At 37.0% G+C, this 19284-nt stretch overlaps 1 protein-coding gene across 1 annotated transcript; it reads right to left on the bottom strand.

Annotated features, from left to right (window-relative positions):
- Positions 1-16039: 16039 nt before the first annotated feature.
- On the bottom strand, positions 16040-17411 carry LOC129238250 (mucin-2). The gene has a single exon (XM_054873290.1). It carries the CDS (start codon positions 17409-17411, stop codon positions 16170-16172), a length of 1242 nt encoding a protein of 413 aa, XP_054729265.1. The 3' UTR covers positions 16040-16169.
- Between the last annotated feature and the right edge of the window lie 1873 nt (positions 17412-19284).

Here is a 19284-nt window from a genome sequence, read left to right on the forward strand (position 1 = left end):
TCATGTCGTGAACATGTTTTTGACCAAAAACGTATCAAATATCATCAAACAACCACCGTATTCACCATATTTAGCCCTCTGTGAGTTTTTCTTTTTCCCAAAACTTAAATTGCCACTCCGTGGATACCGCTTTGACTCGATAGAGGCCATTAAGCAGAATTCGCTGAAGGAGGTGAAGAATATCTCTTCAAACGTGTTTAAAAGGTGCTTTGATAACTGGACTAGTCGTTGACAAGGTGTATTGCTTCGAATGGAGCCTATTTTGAAAGCGACAAAATAAATTTTGATGCTAAAGGGGTATCGGTGGTCTAGAGCTTGAAAATTTAGGGTATTTTCAGGATTTTTTTACAATAACAAAATGAAAAACGGTATTTAATTTGTTTACGCTTTTTATTTAACATCTTTTACATACAAAAATGGAAAAAATTTTGTTTAATAATTTTAAAAATGGCGCTGAAGTTGATAAATCCATTTTGGCTCTTCTATTTATCTGAAACACAAAAAACTAATATATTAATCAATAAGACTGTAGCTATGTCCCGCTACTAAAATAAAACGAAAACAAAATTGAAAAAATGGGGTTGTTTTGAATTTGACACTTTAAAACTTCGGTTTTTTTTTAATCCAAAAATTCGAAATAATTGAAATAATATTATGGCGATAGCCGTTAATGTGGTGAACAATGTATTAAAATTTCAGACGATTCGGTTGAATAGTTTTTTTTTGACAACACCAGGCCGAAAAAAGACGTTTCGAGACAAATGAGTTTCAAGTTTGAAGTACAGGAGCGCACGGAGCACTCTCTAGATAGTTAATGGGCTGTAGAAGCTATAATATTGAAAATTTCCGCATAAAAATTTCACAGTATGTATATTCTTAAGATACTGTACTTTCGAAATATCGAAAAAACAAAGCACAATTTTTTGAAATTTCTAGACCACTGGGTCCCCTTAAACAATTATTTTGCATTTTATTGAACAATTCCCGGTACTTTTTTGACATAATGTAGTTATTATAATAATAAAATGCAAACTTCTTCATACAAAAAGTTCGTTGGAAACACTTGTTCGTTTGATATATTTAATAAACCTTTGTATTTTTGCAGGTTTCATTATGTTTTTAGGTATCACAATTTTCGTACATTCACCTCACCTGAACGTGTACAATTCTCTTGTGTGGTCATTGACGATTCTAGCGAATTCGTGGCCGCTCGTGGTCAGGATTTTTTCGAAATTTATCTATGGTCAGGAAAATTGGATTAATTACCGGAAGTGACAAGTGGCCATGAAGGACCTCTATGCTCAAAAGCACTTTCACCAGTTACCACAAAGACCACACTCGTATCATGGGACAAAATCATAAAAATTTGGAACCGTTTAGAAAATAACAGTGAGCACGAAACGATTGCGACGTGTGCAGTGTTCATTCCGAGCTGCGAGCATGTAAGTATGAGAGTGTATGGTAAAAAATTAAATAAATTTATGCATATAAGTTAAATTTAATTGTTCTCTTCATATTTTTACTATAAAATAAATGCAATTCTTAGTTCATATGCATTTATCATACGCGCGAAGCATTGCTTCTGAAAAATAGCTTAGTCGGCTTGGATGTGAGCTACGAACATGTAACTAAAAGTGTGTGAATTAATTATTATTAATTTCAATTACAATTGCAATTGAATATATAAATCGCCGCAATCACACTGAATCTCGGTAGCCTGCACCAAAGGTCTGTGATTGTTCTCTTTGGAAAAAGGTATTAAGTAAATAACTATTTGGTGATATTTGCTTTTCATTTATATTTAGAGTGAAAGCCGAAAGCTATTCGAGACTCTGCAGTTAAAAATGATTTTTCGAAGCCACTTGTTATGCCGCTAAAACTAAATGAGCTTCATCTTATATACATACATATAGGGTTTTCCAATAACAGGTGTTATTTAAATATATAAAAAGCTCGAGGATGATTAACGATTTTTTATGGCCGGAATTGGATGGTATTGATCTGGACAACGTTTATTTTCAACAAGACGGCGCTAGGTGCCGCACAAGCAACGAAACCATTAATCTTTTTCGGGAAAAGTTTCCGGACCGTGTTATCTCTCGAAAAGGTGATCACAATTGGCCACCGAGATCTTGTCATTTAACACGGCATGCCTTCATCTTTATAATGAAATAAACATCCGATCATTTAAATTAAAAAATAACATTTTTCTTCGAATATCCATAATAACACCTCTTATTGGAAAACCCTTTGTATGGTTTTAGAGCAATATCACATAAGGTAGTAAGTTCGGATTAATTTGCTTAGAAACTGTTTTTCTACACATTTATTTGCTGAGTTTTTTAAATCTAATTTTATTGACGAAGAACTTGATCCTCCGTCCGACTTTCCTTCTGACTTAGTTTATGGCCCAAACTTTGGAGCTCCTAAGGATATTAGTAATGTTTTATTTAAATTGAAATCATCCTCTCAAACTGATGCTGATGGACTTTCAGCAGTTTTAATAAAAAATTGTCCGGCCTTGGTCTATGCCCTAAAAATTATTTTCAACAAATCTATATCGTCGGGATGTTTCATTGACGCATGGAAGTTCTCTTTTATTACGCCCTTCTTTAAGAGTGGCAATAAAAATGGCGTTAGAAATTATAGGCCTTTTCCAAAGTCGTCGACTATTTCCTAAATTTTTGAGCACGCGATCAATGCAAAGCTAAGCTTTGTTGTTAAGTCTTTAATTTGCTTAAATCAGCATGGGTTTGCTATCAACAGATATGCCTGGTTTTAGTGAATACTGCATTGATTCTTTCTCAACTGGTTTCAGAGTCGACTGTATTTACTGACTTTTCGAAAGCCTGCGACAAAGTCTCTCATAGGATCTTAGTTAAAAATTAGCTTGTTTTAGCTTTCATTCTGCTTTTCTGCAATGGATAAACTCCTATTTGAGCAATAAACGTTGCGTTGTAACAATTGATGGTATTTCATCTACTCCCTTTGCTGCCGCATCTGGTGTTCCGCAAGTGAGTATCTTGGGACCGCTTTTAGTTGTGTTATTTGTTAATGGCATCAAAAGTTTTTTTCTCATTTGCTAAAGTTTTGTTTTATGCTGATGATCTTAAAATCTTCTCAGCGATCAAGACTCAAGAGGATGCCATTAAACTTCGAGCCAATATGGAAAGGTTTTAGTTGTAGTGCCAGAATTCACATCTTTCGCTGAACTTATTTAAGTGCTTTCACATATCTTACTCGAAAAGATCCAACATCTTGTGCACTAAGTACAGTATCCCCACATGTATCCTGTAGTGTTTTAGCGAGTTTAAGGACCTTGGCGTTATCTTTGATGACAAATTTTGTTTTAATAACCATATAAATTATATTACTTCCAAATCTTTCCTGTTGTTGGGCTTCGTCAGACGGAACGCCACTAAATTCTGTGATCCCTATACCATTAAGTTACTCTATGCATCTTTTGTTAGGTCTCATCTAGAATATGCAGATTTAATTGGGAGACCTTGTAGTCAGCAAGCTATCAATAGACCGAACATGTGCAAAAAATATTTCTCAAATATGCCCTTCGGTCTCTACATTTTATTGATCCCATGCCATCATATTCTGCTCGTCTCATGTTTATAAGTCTCAAGTCCTTACAAATTCGTGGGTCTATACGGTGTTTGTCTTTTACTCATAATATTGTTACTCGAGTAATTGATTGTCCCTACTTGTTGGAAAGAATTCGGTTTAATGATCCCCAGCTATCTCTTAAGAACTTCTACCCTTTTTATGGGGCAACTATAAAACTAAATATGACAGTGATGCTCCCATCAGTCGTGCTTTACGGGAATTAAATACCCTTCAAATGATGTTGTTCTCGATTTTTCGCTTTCGAGAGCAGCATTTTTAAATCTCTTGAATCCTATGTTATAGTTACTTATAAACATAGGGTTATTCAATAGGTGCGCTTCAACTTTTTTCCGATAGCGAGGGCGAACGACGTAATATTTTTTATTTTTCGCTTGTCATTTGTAAACTTCATTAGTATACATTTCATTATGGAACGCCACACACTTGAGCAACGATTGCAAATCGTGCAAATTTTTTATGAAAATAATCGTTCTGCTACTTTAAGAGCATTACGGCCATTTTACGGTTCATTTAACAAGCCGTCCCGTTTTGGGGTTATGTGAAGTCATTGGTCTACAGTAACAAGCCGGCGACGATTTGTGAGCTCAGAGCCAATATTGAACGCGAAATTGCTGGAATTTCGGCCGATTTATGCAAAAGAGTGGTCGAAAATTGGGTTCAACGATTGGACTTCGTAAAACGTGCACGCGGTGGTCATGCAAAAGAAATCGAATTTCATACTTAAATGTATATGTTCAAACTCGATAATAAAAAAAAAATTAGTTAAAAAAGTCAAACCGTTTGTGTTTTATTCAAAAAAGTTCAAAAGTTGAAGCGCTCTTACTGAAAACCCCTATACATGTAATTAATACATCAGTAGTTTAATCTAAGCAACTTTTGTGTCATAGTCTGTAAAGATTGTAATTCATAGACCTAAATAAATAAATAAATAAAATTAAATACATTTCATTTGTATTAGAAATGTTTGCTCATATGGAGTCTAACGGTCTAACGGAAGTAATTTGAACCACGGATTTTTTTGACTTTGACAGCTAAAATAACATCCATGATGTGTTATTATCCAGAAAATTAATGGCTGCGAACCTCTAAAAAAGGATTACATAAATTATAAAATATGGTATTTATTAAGGTTTGTTAATGTCCTGAATTAAAATTTTTCATTACAGTCAACAAACTCAAAATGAAAAACACAATATGGCATACATTTTTTTAAACTTCATTATTTCTTTCTCTTCTTAATTGGCGCGATAACCGCTTACGCGATTTTGGCCGAGATTAACAAAGCGCGCCAGTCGTTTCTTTCTCGTGCTAACCGACGCCAATTGGACACACCAAGTGAAGCCAAGTCCTTCTCCACCTGATCTTTCCAACGCAGAGGAGGCCTTCCTCTTCCTCTGCTACCACCAGCTGGTACCGCATCGAATACTTTCAAAGCCGGAGCGTTTGTATCCATTCGGACGACATGACCCAGCCAACGAAGCCGCTGGATCTTTATTCGCTGCGCTATGCCTATGTCGTCGTAAAGCTCATACAGCTCATCGTTCCATCGTCTGCGATATTCGCCGTTGCCAGCAAAGGTCCAAAAATCTTACGCAGAATCTTTCTCTCGAACACTCCAAGCGTCGCTTCATCGGATGTTGTCATCGTCCAAGCTTCTGCGCCATACGTCAGGACGGGCATGATGAGAGTCTTGTAGAGTGTTAGTTTTGTTCGTCGAGAGAGGACTTTACTGCTCAGTTGCCTACTTAGTCCAAAGTAGCACTTGTTGGCAAGAGAGATTCTACGTTGGATTTCAAGGCTGACATTGTTATCGGTGTTAATGCTGGTTCCTAAATAAACGAAGTCTTTTACAACCTCGAAATTATAACTGTCTACAGTGACGTGGGTGCCGATACGCGAGTGCGCCGACTGTTTGTTTGAAGACAGGAGGTACTTCGTTTTGTTCTCGTTCACCACCAAACCCATTCGCTTTGCCTCTTTATCCAGTTTGGAGAAGGCAGAACTAACAGCGCGGTTGTTAAGGCCGATGATATCGATATCATCGGCATACGCCAACAATTGTACGCTCTTATAAAATATTGTGCCTGAGCGATTAAGTTCTGCGGCTCGTACGATGCTGTCCAACATCAGGTTAAAGAAGTCACACGACAGCGAGTCACCCTGTCTGAAACCTCGTTTGGTATCAAACGGCTCGGAGAGGTCCTTCCCAATTCTGACGGCGCTACTGGTGTTGAGCAACGTCATCTTACATAGCCGTATTAGTTTTGCGGGGATACCAAATTCAGACATCGCGGCATACAGGTAACTCCTTTCCGTACTATCGAATGCAGCTTTGAAGTCGACGAAAAGGTGGTGTGTGTCGATTCTTCTTTCATGGGTCTTTTCCAAGATTTGGCGTATTGAGAATATTTGGTCGATGGTAGACTTTCCAGGTATGAAGCCACACTGATAAGGTCCAATCAGTTGGTTGACGGTGGGCTTCAGCCTTTCACACAATACGCTCGCTAGAACCTTATAGGCGATATTTAGAAGACTAATCCCGCGGTAATTGGCACAAATTGCAGGGTCGCCCTTCTTATGGATTGGGCAGAGCACACTTAAATTCCAATCGGCAGGCATGCTTTCATCCGACCATATTCTGCATAGGAGCTGATGCATACACCTTACCAGCTCCTCGCCGCCATGTTTGAATAGCTCATATCTTTCCCAAGATATATAATTTGCTGCTGCTTTTTGATTTGCAGCAGATTACATTCAAATTTTAAAATTCCAAAATGGCGGAAAAATTTCCATTGGAGTTTCAACTGAATCTACACGTGTTTTCAAAGCATATTCGTCACATTTGATCCGCCATTCTGTATTTTGAAATCTGCATCGCATTCCAAATCTGCGACTCCAAAAACCAGTAGTTACCAGGCAAGAAGTAGTTACCATAACATGTATTGTCAAGTTTGTAAAATTTTCGACTTTCTAAAACCTTTTTTAAAAATATTGGCCAAGGTACAGGGCATTAGCGCGATTACTCATCAAGCTGAAGAGAAATGTGCTACAATCGCTGGGTACCAGTATCTTGTAGTGGTAATCCAATATTTATCTCCCGTCGGAAGGATTCGCATTTTTCCTTCAGATACATTGAGAATAGCTCTGCCGTATTCCTATCTCTCAACCTATTTCTCAGATTCCTTAAGGAGTAAGGGAAGTTTTCCCATTCATACTTACTGCCTTTGGCTTCAAGTGCAATGGCCATCTAAGTGCTTTAGTTCTCAATTATTATCTTCCGGCGTACTCAATTCCAATCTAATTCAAAAGTGCGGGAATCGTTTATGGTTGGTCAATATAACATTGATCTCTAATGTTATCGCTTAAAAAAAACGAGTGGTATCGAATAGCTCCGTAGAGAGCATCTGGCATCGATAAAAAGTTAACATACAATTATCGAATTTGGTGCCAAAAATATCTCTTGCAGAACGACTTGTGGTACGCAGCCCTAGCATGCTGAGATCATAACCCGTTCATATTAAATTCTTCCATATTTTATCAAACTATAATGTTACCGTTTTCTGAGGAAAATTAACTAGAATGAAGGAATATGGGAGAATTTAGGATGATTCGATATTGACATTGCCGAAAGATAACCTATCTTTAAGTCAAGCCAGCCCTTCTCTAAAATACATACCCAATATAAAGTATTGAAATTTGACACTCCTTAATCTATTGTTGCATTTTGGAAAGTGATAGTAGAAAGGTAGTACATAGAAACGCATAAAAAATATATCACCTCATCTGCGCGAGTGGTTTCTAAGGACTTTAGAAAAGCTTGGCTGTCACTGCAGTCCTTAATTTTATGTCCGACCCAGTATGCTACTTTAAGAATTGCAACGACTTCCGATAAGTGTTTTATGCCATTATAAACCCAAATATCAGACAGCTGCAGTACCATTATCAGTCTTGGCACCATTGGTATAGACAGTTTTTACCGAGCTCCTTAAGAAAGTATCTGGATTTCTGCATTGCTCCTTTGTAGGAAAGCAGACGATGTATTTCCTTCCAACAGAGGCTTCAGGTATAGGTTTGTCCGTAAGTGCGTAGAATAGAGGACACCGCTCTGACAACCCTCTAAACAACTTACTGTGTCCGGATCACCAATCATCGCGCCACAATCCGGAAGAATGCAGTCGATCCCTAAGTGCAGAGGTGACACTTCTCTATAGCCCGTTCAACATAGAAACCGTGGGTTGACATACATACATACATATATACTGGCACAAACGCTTAATCGTACATACTCACAATTCAATTTTTAAACAGAATTTCCGAAATATGAATTAATTAATCTATATATATAAATGTGAAAATCTGTCCCTATATTCGCTTAAAACTCGCGAACGGGCTCACCTATCCAAACCAAATTTTTAGGCTTTGTTTGGACTATTCAGTAGATGGTTTGTGTTTTAAAATTTTAAGAATCGGATACCAGGGTCTCGAGAAATAGGCCAAAACGTGAACCCGGGTAACCCTAGGATGTTTTTGTACAATATGGGTAGCAAATGGAAGCTGTTGATGATTCTATAGTATAGAGTATTTTTGATGCCGCTCCGTAACTAGGGTCTCGAGATATCGCCCAAAATGTGGACCCCGATAACTTAAGGATGTGTTCGTACAATATGGGTAGCAAATGGAAGCTGTTGATGATTTCTATAGTATAGAGTATTTTTCATACCGTTCCGTGACTAGGGTCTCGAGATATAATCCAAAACGTGGAACCGGGTAACCCTAGGATGTGTTTGTACAATATGGGTACCCAATGGAAGCTGCTGATGATTCTATAGTATAGAGTATTTTTGATGCCGCTCCGTGGCTAGGGTCTCGAGATATCGCCCAAAATGTGGACCCCGATAACTTAAGGATGTGTTCGTACAATATGGGTAGCAAATGGAAGCTGTTGATGATTTCTATAGTATAGAGTATTTTTCATACCGTTCCGTGACTAGGGTCTCGAGATATAATCCGAAACGTGGACCCGGGTAACCCTAGGATGTGTTTGTACAATATGGGTACCCAATGGAAGCTGCTGATGATTCTATAGTATAGAGTATTTTTGATGCCGCTCCGTGGCTAGGGTCTCGAGATATCGCCCAAAATGTGGACCCCGATAACTTAAGGATGTGTTCGTACAATATGGGTAGCAAATGGAAGCTGCTGATGATTCTATAGTATAGAGTCTTTTTAATGCCCCTCCGTAACTAGGGTCTCGAGATATAGACCAAAACGTGGACCTGGATAACCCTAGGATGTGTTTGAACCGGTACCTTACCTGTATATAGGTGACCACCACAATCAAATTTTAAAAAAGTACAGAAAAGGCTATTGTGACATCTTTAGAAAGTATGTTGAATGAAAAAAATCAACTAATTCAACTCTTTAAACATTTCATGAGTTCTATAAAGAAAACTTAATATGAAAAATTTCTTGCGATATAAAACAAACATTTTATGTATGGTGGTGCGAAGCCCACTGGGTGATGCTAGTTTTCTATAAAAACAAAATCTTATCCACTTAACTGCCGTTCGGAGTCGGCTTAAAATTGTAGGCCCCTCCATTTGTGGAAAAACATCAAGATCCACACCACAAAGATGAGGAGGAGTTCGGCCAAACACCCAAAAAGGGTTGAGCGCCAATTATATACTCGTATACTCATATGTATAATACATATATACATACATACATATGTATAAGGTTTGAATTGTTTAATGCCAGAACAGCGCTTCCAAATTGTGGAAACTTACTTTGAAAAAAAAAAATCTGTTCACGAAGTTCATAGAGCACTTACCATACACCGCTCTTAATAATCGATTTATTGCAAAATTAATTTAATGGCAACTTTCCTTCTAGAAGTGGTCCTGTTCACTGGCCCCCTCGTCCGCGCGTTTTAACGTCTCTGGATTACTTTTTATGGGGCTATGTTAAGTCAAGGGTTTATGCCGACAAACCAGCAACTCTTGAAGCATTGGAGGCCACCATTGTCGCCATACGGCCAGGTTTATGAGGAAAATTAGTCAAAAATTGGACTGATCGAGACCATACAACTCGTAGCCGAGGTGGGCATATGCCGGATATCATATTAAAACAAAAAATACCATGAAATTATATACCTAATTAAAATAAAATAAAAATTGTCTATTTCTGTTCTGTATTATCATTTTAATTTGTCATGCTCTTAAAACACACCCGATGTATTGGATGCAAGCTTTCATTCTATTTGGTTGGCAACTAAGTAATTGGGAATTTCACTCCAGCCGTAGTACAAATGCAAAACACATTTTGTTATTTGATAGTTGGCAATTCAGTTGTCACTCAGTAAAAAAGTTTTTTGATGGTTGCGTAATTTTCGTTTGGCGTTCGTTGAAAAATGGAAAATCAAAAGGAACATTTTCGTCATATTTTGCTTTTCTATTTCCGCAAAAGCAAAACTGCATCGCAAGCTCATAAAAAGTTATGCGCTGTTTATGGTGACTTTTCACTCAAAGATGAAAAACGCTCTGGTCGTCCAGTTGAAGTTGATGACGCGCTAATCAAAGCCATAATCGATTCGGATCGTCACAATACAACACGTGAGATTGCAGAGAAGCTTCATATATCACATACATGCATTGAAAATCACTTAAAACAACTTTGCTATTCTCAAAAACTCGATACATGGGTTCCTCACGAACTGAAAGAAACACATTTAACGCAACGCAAATGATCCATTTTTTAAACGACTGATAACTGCCGATGAAAAATGGGTTGCTTACAACAATATCAAGCGGAAAAGATCGTGGAGCAGGCCAGGTGAACCAATTCAAGCAATATCAAAGGCTGATATTCATAAAAAGAAGGTTTTCTTATCAGTTTGGTGGGATTACAAAGGAATTGTCTACTTTGAACCAGGGTTGGGCCTATAAACTGTTTACATTGTTTACAGCAATTGTTTACATGTAAACAATGTAATTTTTTACAAGCTAATTGTTTACGTAAACAATTCATTTTTGGAAACAATTCTAAACAATTCATTTTGTTTTGCCTTTTTTATGAGTCAGAAACAATCTACTACTAATTAAGGGGGTGGTAGGGTTTAGCGCTAAAAAAAAACACTTTTTTTTTGAATTTTTTACAGAAATATGGCTTAAGATACTTTAATAAAATCAGTTGCATGTTATTGTACATCTTTTCAATAAGTTTTAAAAAAATATTGATAATAAAATATTGACAAATAAGCCCATGACAGAGTTTTTTTGGAGATATGTTTTTCGAGAGGTGCTCTGCGGTGCCAATCGGCATTCGTCGTAGAATCATCTGAAACTAAAAAAGTCGAATTTTTCAGTTAAAGTATGACGTAATGCTCCCCCCCACCATTAATACAATTTTTTTTTTTCATTTTTGTAGTTTTGGTGGCAAAAAAACGTAAAACGAGCATTTTTGGCGAAAAATTTCTCCATATTTGTAAGTGAAAAACAACCTTAAAAAATAAAAAATAAAAAAAACAGTGGGGGGGGGGTATTTTTGATTTAGAAAACGTGTACCAAATTTGAAAAGAATCGGTTGAATAGTTTCGGAGTTGTGATTGGCACCGACTTTTAAGAAGTCGTTTCGGGAAAAACGCGTTTGAAAAAATGACTCTGAAAAATTATCCCCCCCCTTAAGCATTTTCACTATTTTTCAAACAGTTTTCCAAGCTTGTAATAAAAATAATAAAAAAATACGCTCTAATATTTAGTATTTTAATATTTTTATTAATTGTCCGATTCTTCATTGATTTGGTCAATTTTCATTTGATAATAAATAAAAAGTAGCTTTTTGGACCTTGCAAACGAGAGTCTGTTCCTCTAATCTGAATGAATAAAATTCTAATTCGAAAATAAGCGTTCAATTTGCGCTGAAGAGGCGGGTATATTGATTAATTTCAAAGCTGTTTCTACCAGATGTGGATATTTTAGCGATGCCATTTTCCAATATAAACAGGCATCTTGGCTCAAGTTTTTTGACTGCAATACGCCGAAGTAGGATCTTCTGTTCAGAAATAGGTCAAGCTCCTGCAAAGCTTCTCCACTCATAGTATTAAAAAGGAAATTCGTTACTTTTTCAGTTTTATCAGCAGGATCTAACTTGTTTCGGTCATGATATGGATGCAAATAATAAGCTGCTAGGGAGTAGACATTAACCCTACAGTAGTCGCGCCCCTGAAACTGACGTAATTGGTCGCGCGGTCTACATATGTAATCCATTTTAAAATTAAAAATACAAAAGGTAAATATTTAATTCTTCCATTGCTTTTGTTTTAAGTATTCTTGTTATTGTTTAATTTATTAATATTAATCAAAAATAACATAAATAAACTTTCTGTTCTTACATAAAATAAATAAAAACCAAAACTTCATTTTTTAACAAAAAATTAAGATACTTCACAAAAGTATAAAATATATATAAAATACCCAGAAGATAATTGAGAAGTTTTAATTGTTTTCGAAGTCTTTTATTTTAAATGTCAGTGTTCTAGGTAGCGTGGTAAGTGTTAATCTTTGGTGAGCCAGTGGTTTCATCCAAGACAAGGCTAAGTCTATGAGAAAATCACGCCTTTTGACAGATTCATAGTTACTGTTTGCAGTGTAAATGCATAATGCGTCATAAAGATACGTCATAAAGAGAACACATCTTGTCAACCAGATCAACGCCATTTTTAGTGCGATTATAGTATGTTATTATTTCCGGCTTTCGTTGATCTCCGGTGTCAGAATCAATCGCTGTATCGTTGTGCATTGTAGACATGGCTATTACTACTTTGTTGGCTTTTGGTACATAAGAAACCAGAGTACATATATGGAAAGTGAGTGATTTTGAGGAACATATTGTTAGAGGCAATTCTAAATTCCCGGGGAACATCTCTTTTATCTTTTCGAACGGTAGCAACCATTGTAATTCCATTATCAAATCATTGCTTTGCTATTTTCAGAGAGGAAAACCAATTGTCCATAGTAATATGATATGTCTATTCAAAATTGGTTGCACCATTCTCATCACGATATCAAATCTCTCGTCGCTTAACCGAAATGGACCTTCGGGTTGTTGGCCGGCGTAAATTTCTAAGTTATAGGTGTATGGGTAATGAACATCTACAAGTGCAAAAACTTTCAGTCCATACTTAGCAGGTTTATTTGGAATATACTGCCGAAAAGAACAACGCCCTCTGAAGGACAAGAGTTGTTCGTCCAAAGTCATTTCAGCAGAGTAGCATACATATGTAAATATTATAAGAAAAGTTCCACAAAATTGTAAAATGAAAAATTATGCCAAAAGTCCACTTTTATTTACAAAGTATAACTAGCTATTAGCATAAAACCTAATTTAAAATACTTACGTAATCGGTCGCGCGGCATACATACGTAGACCATGAATTTCACGAACCTCTAGCGACACAACTGCATGCGACAATTAGCAGCGGAAAACTGAGAGTGACTCTCAATTTGTTAGTTACAAGTAGCAAAAATCTCCGATGAAATCGATGCACGATTTTCAAGAAATTTAAAATTTAACAATGGTGGATTACATTTGTAGACCGCGCGACTACTGCAGGGTTAAGCGCTTGCTCAATACGTCGTTCGTATATAGTTCTAGAAGTATCTGCCGGAAGTTCCAGAGAGAGCCATAAATGGGCTACATCAGCAACAGATAAAGATGAGCTCTGCACTTTATTCAATAATATGCAAATCGGGTCCAGAATACTAATCATTTTGCCAACATCATCCTCGAACTCATAATCAAACAGCAAATTCTTTACATTCTCCTTAATTGTTTTGCCTTCTCTGCCTGTCTCCGCAACAATTGAACGCATTATTACGCAAACGAAGGAGTCCCGATGAGTGCACCAACGTGTTTCAGCTGGCAGCCTAATTTTTGTACCATTTTTGGATATAACACTTTTTCCAAGGTCTGGATGGCGAAATTCTTTTAAGACAGTGGTCACTTTGCTCACGAGATCTTTATCCAACAAGTTTTTACAAAGGAGATTGGCAACGTGCACACTACAATTAATGTGCCAAATGTTTGTATCCTTGCCCATGCGCACCATGTTTGCGGCATTATCCGACTCGCATAAGCTACAGTATCGTACAAGGTTTTCGCTATTTTAATAGACTCATCTATAATTTCGCATAGCTTTTCAGCACTTTCTTTTTCTCCCGATACGTCCCATGCTTCTCGAAATACTTTAGTGCCGTTGCATTATGCAACATTGTAACCACTGTTTTTGAATTACTCGCCGTGTTCTTCCACCCATCAATCAATAGCACTGAATTGCGCTCAACATCATTTTTTGTGGATTGTATTTGTTTGTTATACTCCTTGTCTAGCAGAGTGGTTGAAAGTGCTTTTCTGCCAGGCATTTTAGGCTCATAGCAGGGCCTGAGCTTGCGCACAAGAGCCCAGAAATGCACAGAATCAACCGTATTAAACGATATGTTGCAGCCGTAAAAAAACCTTAAGAGCAGCGAATTGATTTCGTCCTCCTCCTTCGCAGTCATATTGTCCATATAACTTTTAATGTCACTTTGTTTTTTCTTTTTCTGATTTTCACAAGGTTCTTTAAAACATATCGCATTACTTGAAGAGCTTGATGAAGGTGTTGCTTCTGGAGTTGTTGAAGGCTGCGATTCTGATGATATGATATCAAATAAAATATTATCTGCATCAATAAGGGTGCTACTTGCTGACACGTCCATTACTGAATATGCGGAGCCATTTAATCCCATTGCACTGGTGTCGATTTCGTCCACTTCTAGAATTATAGTTTCATCAGTATTCTTTTTCTGTGAACATCGTTTTCTAAAAATGATAGGTTCTTCACTGTACGCGCGTATAAGATTTTGATATAATTACACTTACCTATGCGCTACCAGTCGATCTGTTGCAATGTTTGTCAATGTTTGGCCACAAAACAAACACTGGGCTGAGTATTTGCGGTGCATCACTCATTTTTCAACATAAGACGACGAGTTAGAATAAATAAATAAATGTGCAGAATTCTGACCTGTCAGTCATGTGCGAAAATTTTGTTATCGATAAAGGTCACAGTACCAGCTGTGTTCAACAATCGATCTGTTTGACTTGATAGTTTACAATATAAGCTGAAATGACATATGCTGGTAAACGTCTACAATTGTTTCCATTATTTACAATTGTTTACAATGTAAGTGTAAACAATACAAAAAACGTTGTAAACGCCCAACCCTGCTTTGAACTCTTACCACCCAACCGAACGATCAATTCTGATGTCTACATTGAACAACTAACCAAATTAAGCAATGCAGTTGAAGAAAAGCGACCCGAATTGACAAATCGAAAAAGTATTGTATTCCATCATGACAATGCAAGGCCACGCACATCTTTGGCCACTCGGCAAAAATTATGGGAGCTTGGTTGGGATGTTTTGCCACATCCACCATATAGTCCTGACCTTGCACCATCTGATTACTTTTTGTTTCGATCTTTACAAAACTCCTTGAATGGTAAAAATTCCAATAATGATGATGTCAAATTGTACCTGATTCAGTTTTTTGCTAATAAAAACCGGAAGCTTTATGAACGTGGGATTATGCTGCTGCCTGAAAGATGGCAAAAGGTCATTGAGCAAAATGGGCAATACATTACAGAATAAAGTTATTTAGTACCATGAAAAAATTGTCTTTGATTTTCTAAAAAATGCGCAATGACTTAGTTGTCATCCCAATATATCTAAATATTTGAGCATGACATTGAAAATTACGCTCACCTCCCATGTAGCAGAAATTTTATTTCTTTATGTGCTGTATGCATAAAAGATCTGCATCAGCCAAGCGTAAACCCTTCTTTACTTCTATCTAAATATTTCGCAATGGGTGGTTTAACTGGCTTTGTATGTATAAAGAATAAAATTTATTTAATTCCCGGATGCGCTTTGTCAATTTAATTCATTTAATTTTAAAATAAGGAAAAGATTAGAAACTCATTCAAAAAAATTCAATTACTCCTATTTCCCTGAACTGTTATTATAAAACCGCGTGAGATGCGAAATATGATCGCGCTAATAAAACAGAATTGCAGTAGATAAGCTTCTTATCTTTAAACAATTCTTGCTGACGATTTTAAGTTACAGTCTTTTTAAACACACATATGAATATGCTTATTTGTAATTCTAAGAAATTTTCTTATCACCTGTCGACCAGACCAGTGATAAGCCCAATTCGAGCCAATGCTCAGTGGTTCAAAGAGAACTGTTGTGCTAGAATATTAAACTAATTAGTATTACATTTTAAACTCCGTGTGAGTGATTTTATTTGAATGCTTTGTATCATCATACATACAATACCCTACTCCACTTTATAAGTGATACAACTTTTAGTTACTGCGATTCTACAAGATTTTACTTCGCAATTAGAGTGCAGTTCGGATTAGTAAAAATTCTTAAGAAATTTAAGTATATTAAATTTCGATCGGCGTGATTCGTTATGAATTTTCTTTCTCTACGCAGAACAATCAAAATTGGCATCACAATATGAGTTGTTATAGTCAAATTGTTGACCCGTTGGGCAGCTTTGCAAATAGTATATTACTTCACCATCAATGTCGGCACAAAAAGCGAACTTGTCGCAAGAACCAGACTGGGGGAAGAAACCGACATCAGGGCAATCAAATGACGGTAAGGTAGTAGTTTCTGGTTCAGTGGAATCTGTGGTGTCAGTTGATGATGTTTTTTCAGTGGTTGTAGCTTCAGTTGTTTTCTCAGTAGTTTCAGAATCTTCGGTTGAAGATGTTTTTTCAGTGGTTGTAGCTTCAGTTGTTTTCTCAGTAGTTTCAGAATCTTCGGTTGAAGATGTTTTTTCAGTGGTTGTAGCTTCAGTTGACGCTGTTTCTTCAGTGGTTGTAACTTCAGTTGTTTTCTCAGTAGTCTCAGTAGTTTCAGAATCTTCGGTTGAAGATGTTTTTTCAGTGGTTGTAGCTTCAGTTGTTTCCTCAGTAGTTTCAGAATCTTCAGTTGATGATGTTTTTTCAGTGGTTTCAGTTTCTTCATTTGGATCTATTTTTTCAGTAGTTGTAGCATCTGAAGTAGTACTCTCATCTGTTGCCGAGCTATTATCAGCGCTACTAGTGGGAACGGTAGGTTTTGCGATATCACCTGTTGTCGGTGTTGTTGTAGAAATGTTTTCAACATCATCACCGTCTCTCAAATCTGCACTTACTCTAGTAGGAACGGTAGGTTTTGCGATATCACCTGTTTTCGGTGTTGTTGTAGAAATGTTTTCAATATCATCACCGTCTCTCAAATCTGCTCTTACTCTAGTGGGAACGGTAGGTTTTGCGATATCACCTGTTTTCGGTGTTGTTGTAGAAATGTTTTCAATATCATCACCGTCTCTCAAATCTGCTCTTACTCTACTGGGAACGGTAGGTTTTGCGATATCACCTGTTGTCGGTGTTGTTGTAGAAATGTTTTCAATATCATCACCGTCTCTCAAATCTGCTCTTACTTCAATTTGGAAAGTGGTTTCTGGCATACAATACCCGACACTGCTATCAAAAACGTGTCCAGTGGCACAAGTCAAATATTTAATGCTAAAACTACCGTCTTCGTTGAGGTGGCAATCATAAAAACTTTTCTCATTATCAGTAGCCGCGAAAACTCCAACTTGAGTGCAAGGATTCACCAAACGTCTCGCATCGGCGACAGCAAAAGCTAAAAGTAATCCAAAGATAGCTGATTTCATTTCAATAAATTTTAAACGAAATAAAAAGAACAACGATTTTTTATTGGAATATTGAATTTTTTCGCAGTTCTTTGGTTTTGGTCCTCGTCTTTATATTGATGGAAAATAAATAACTGACAAATCCGTGAAGCCACTTCTTTTATAGCAAAATGAGGGAGCAAATACATTTTTGATTACTCAAATTTTAATTAACTGATAAATTAATTCGTACAGAATGGCTTTATCTCCTCGATAAATAGTTTATCTACTAGTTTCGCCTTCTTTATATTTATGCGATGGGTTAAATTTAATGAAATAATATCAATACACATTTCGTTGTAGGGGCCCCGTTTGTAGTTAGGGGCCCCGTTAAACTATAAATCCAATAGTTATGCACGGAAAATGGAACAAGTACTGTGACTACGATATACATATATAACTTAACTCGTAAAGGATAGAGCGGACTTGCTTATCCCTGCGGTTAAATTTTTAGTGAACAACGAACTCTAGATTAAATATATGAACCGATATAAGGGTTGGAAGTGTAAATTTCTTTAAAAAATAATAAAAATTAAAAAATGTATATTCTTCCATAAAAGAGGCCACATCAATTCCTCTTCCCACTATACACAAGAAATCCGATCAAAATTGGAACAATACAGCCCTAACACTTACAGATCACGCTTTAGAAAAAGTTTAGATTAAAAAATTTATTCGTATTGAAAGTTATAAAATTTGCTTCGATTTACTTATGACAGCTGCTAGGTATAACTACTTAGCTCTTATTATAGGTAGCTAAATTTCTAACAATGGATAAGCTCAATAACAGAATAAATCTTATAAAATTTGTTTATGGTTTAAAAACATAGTACACACCCTAAACAGATTATCAGCTAAGATATTACATTTACTTAGCTGCAACAAAATCTGCTTTGCTGTAATGTGGTCGAGGGGTCGCCAACACACAGATGGGTAGATTTAGATTAGATTAGATTTGTGGGGGGCTGGACAAATCCAAGCACTCGGATAGATATCAGTAGAAAGAATAGAGATAGAAAATATAAAAGGTGGATAGTAAAAACGAATAAATTAGTTTGAGGTCACTCTTCCACAAATCTCTTGGATTCATTGATGAATTTTAAGAGATCCGGAAGAGGAAGAGTATGAACTTTGTCCATACTCAGTGTATCGCAACCCAATATCCTAAGTCTGATTCTGGCAAATGCAGGACAGCTACAGAGAAAATGCTCTGCAGTGTCGTCATTCTCAAGACAGGATAGGCATATTGGGCTGTCCACGACCCCCATGGTAGCCATATGCTGGCCACAGACGTTGTGCCCTGTGATTACACCCACCGGTACTCTCAGGTCCTTCCTGCTGAGTTTTAGGAGAAAGTTCGCTGTTTTCCTGTTTGGTTCTTTCACAAAGCACTTGGCTACTCTGAACGAGTTCAACTCAGGCCAACGACCGATCCATAGTTAATTCGATGCGGAATTGATACCTAGAATGGGCTCAGGGCCTAGTGGCGTACTTGCACAGCCTTCATTTTACAGATGGGTAAACTGAAAGATTAGAAGCTGCATCTGTTAGTCTTATTTTAATAGGACCATAGTAGGTATATGCATTTGAGAAAGCTTAATTAAACACTAGGCCGAACTCCTCCTCCTATATATGGTGCGCATGTTGGTGGAACCTATAGCCTTAAGCCGCCTCCGAACGGCAGACTATTTTTCATGACAAAAATACACTCCGAGGTTTGACATTGCCTGTCGAGGGGCAAGCGCTATTAAAAAACTTCTCACATTTGAAGTTTCGTGCGCAGAGTTTCGAACCCGTACACTTCCAAATGGTAGTTACGCACCATGCCATACGGCGGCCGCTCACTTAAGCGACA

The sequence above is a fragment of the Anastrepha obliqua genome, chromosome 2, assembly GCF_027943255.1.
Source record: "Anastrepha obliqua isolate idAnaObli1 chromosome 2, idAnaObli1_1.0, whole genome shotgun sequence".
In the NCBI taxonomy this organism is placed as follows: Eukaryota; Metazoa; Arthropoda; class Insecta; order Diptera; family Tephritidae; genus Anastrepha; species Anastrepha obliqua.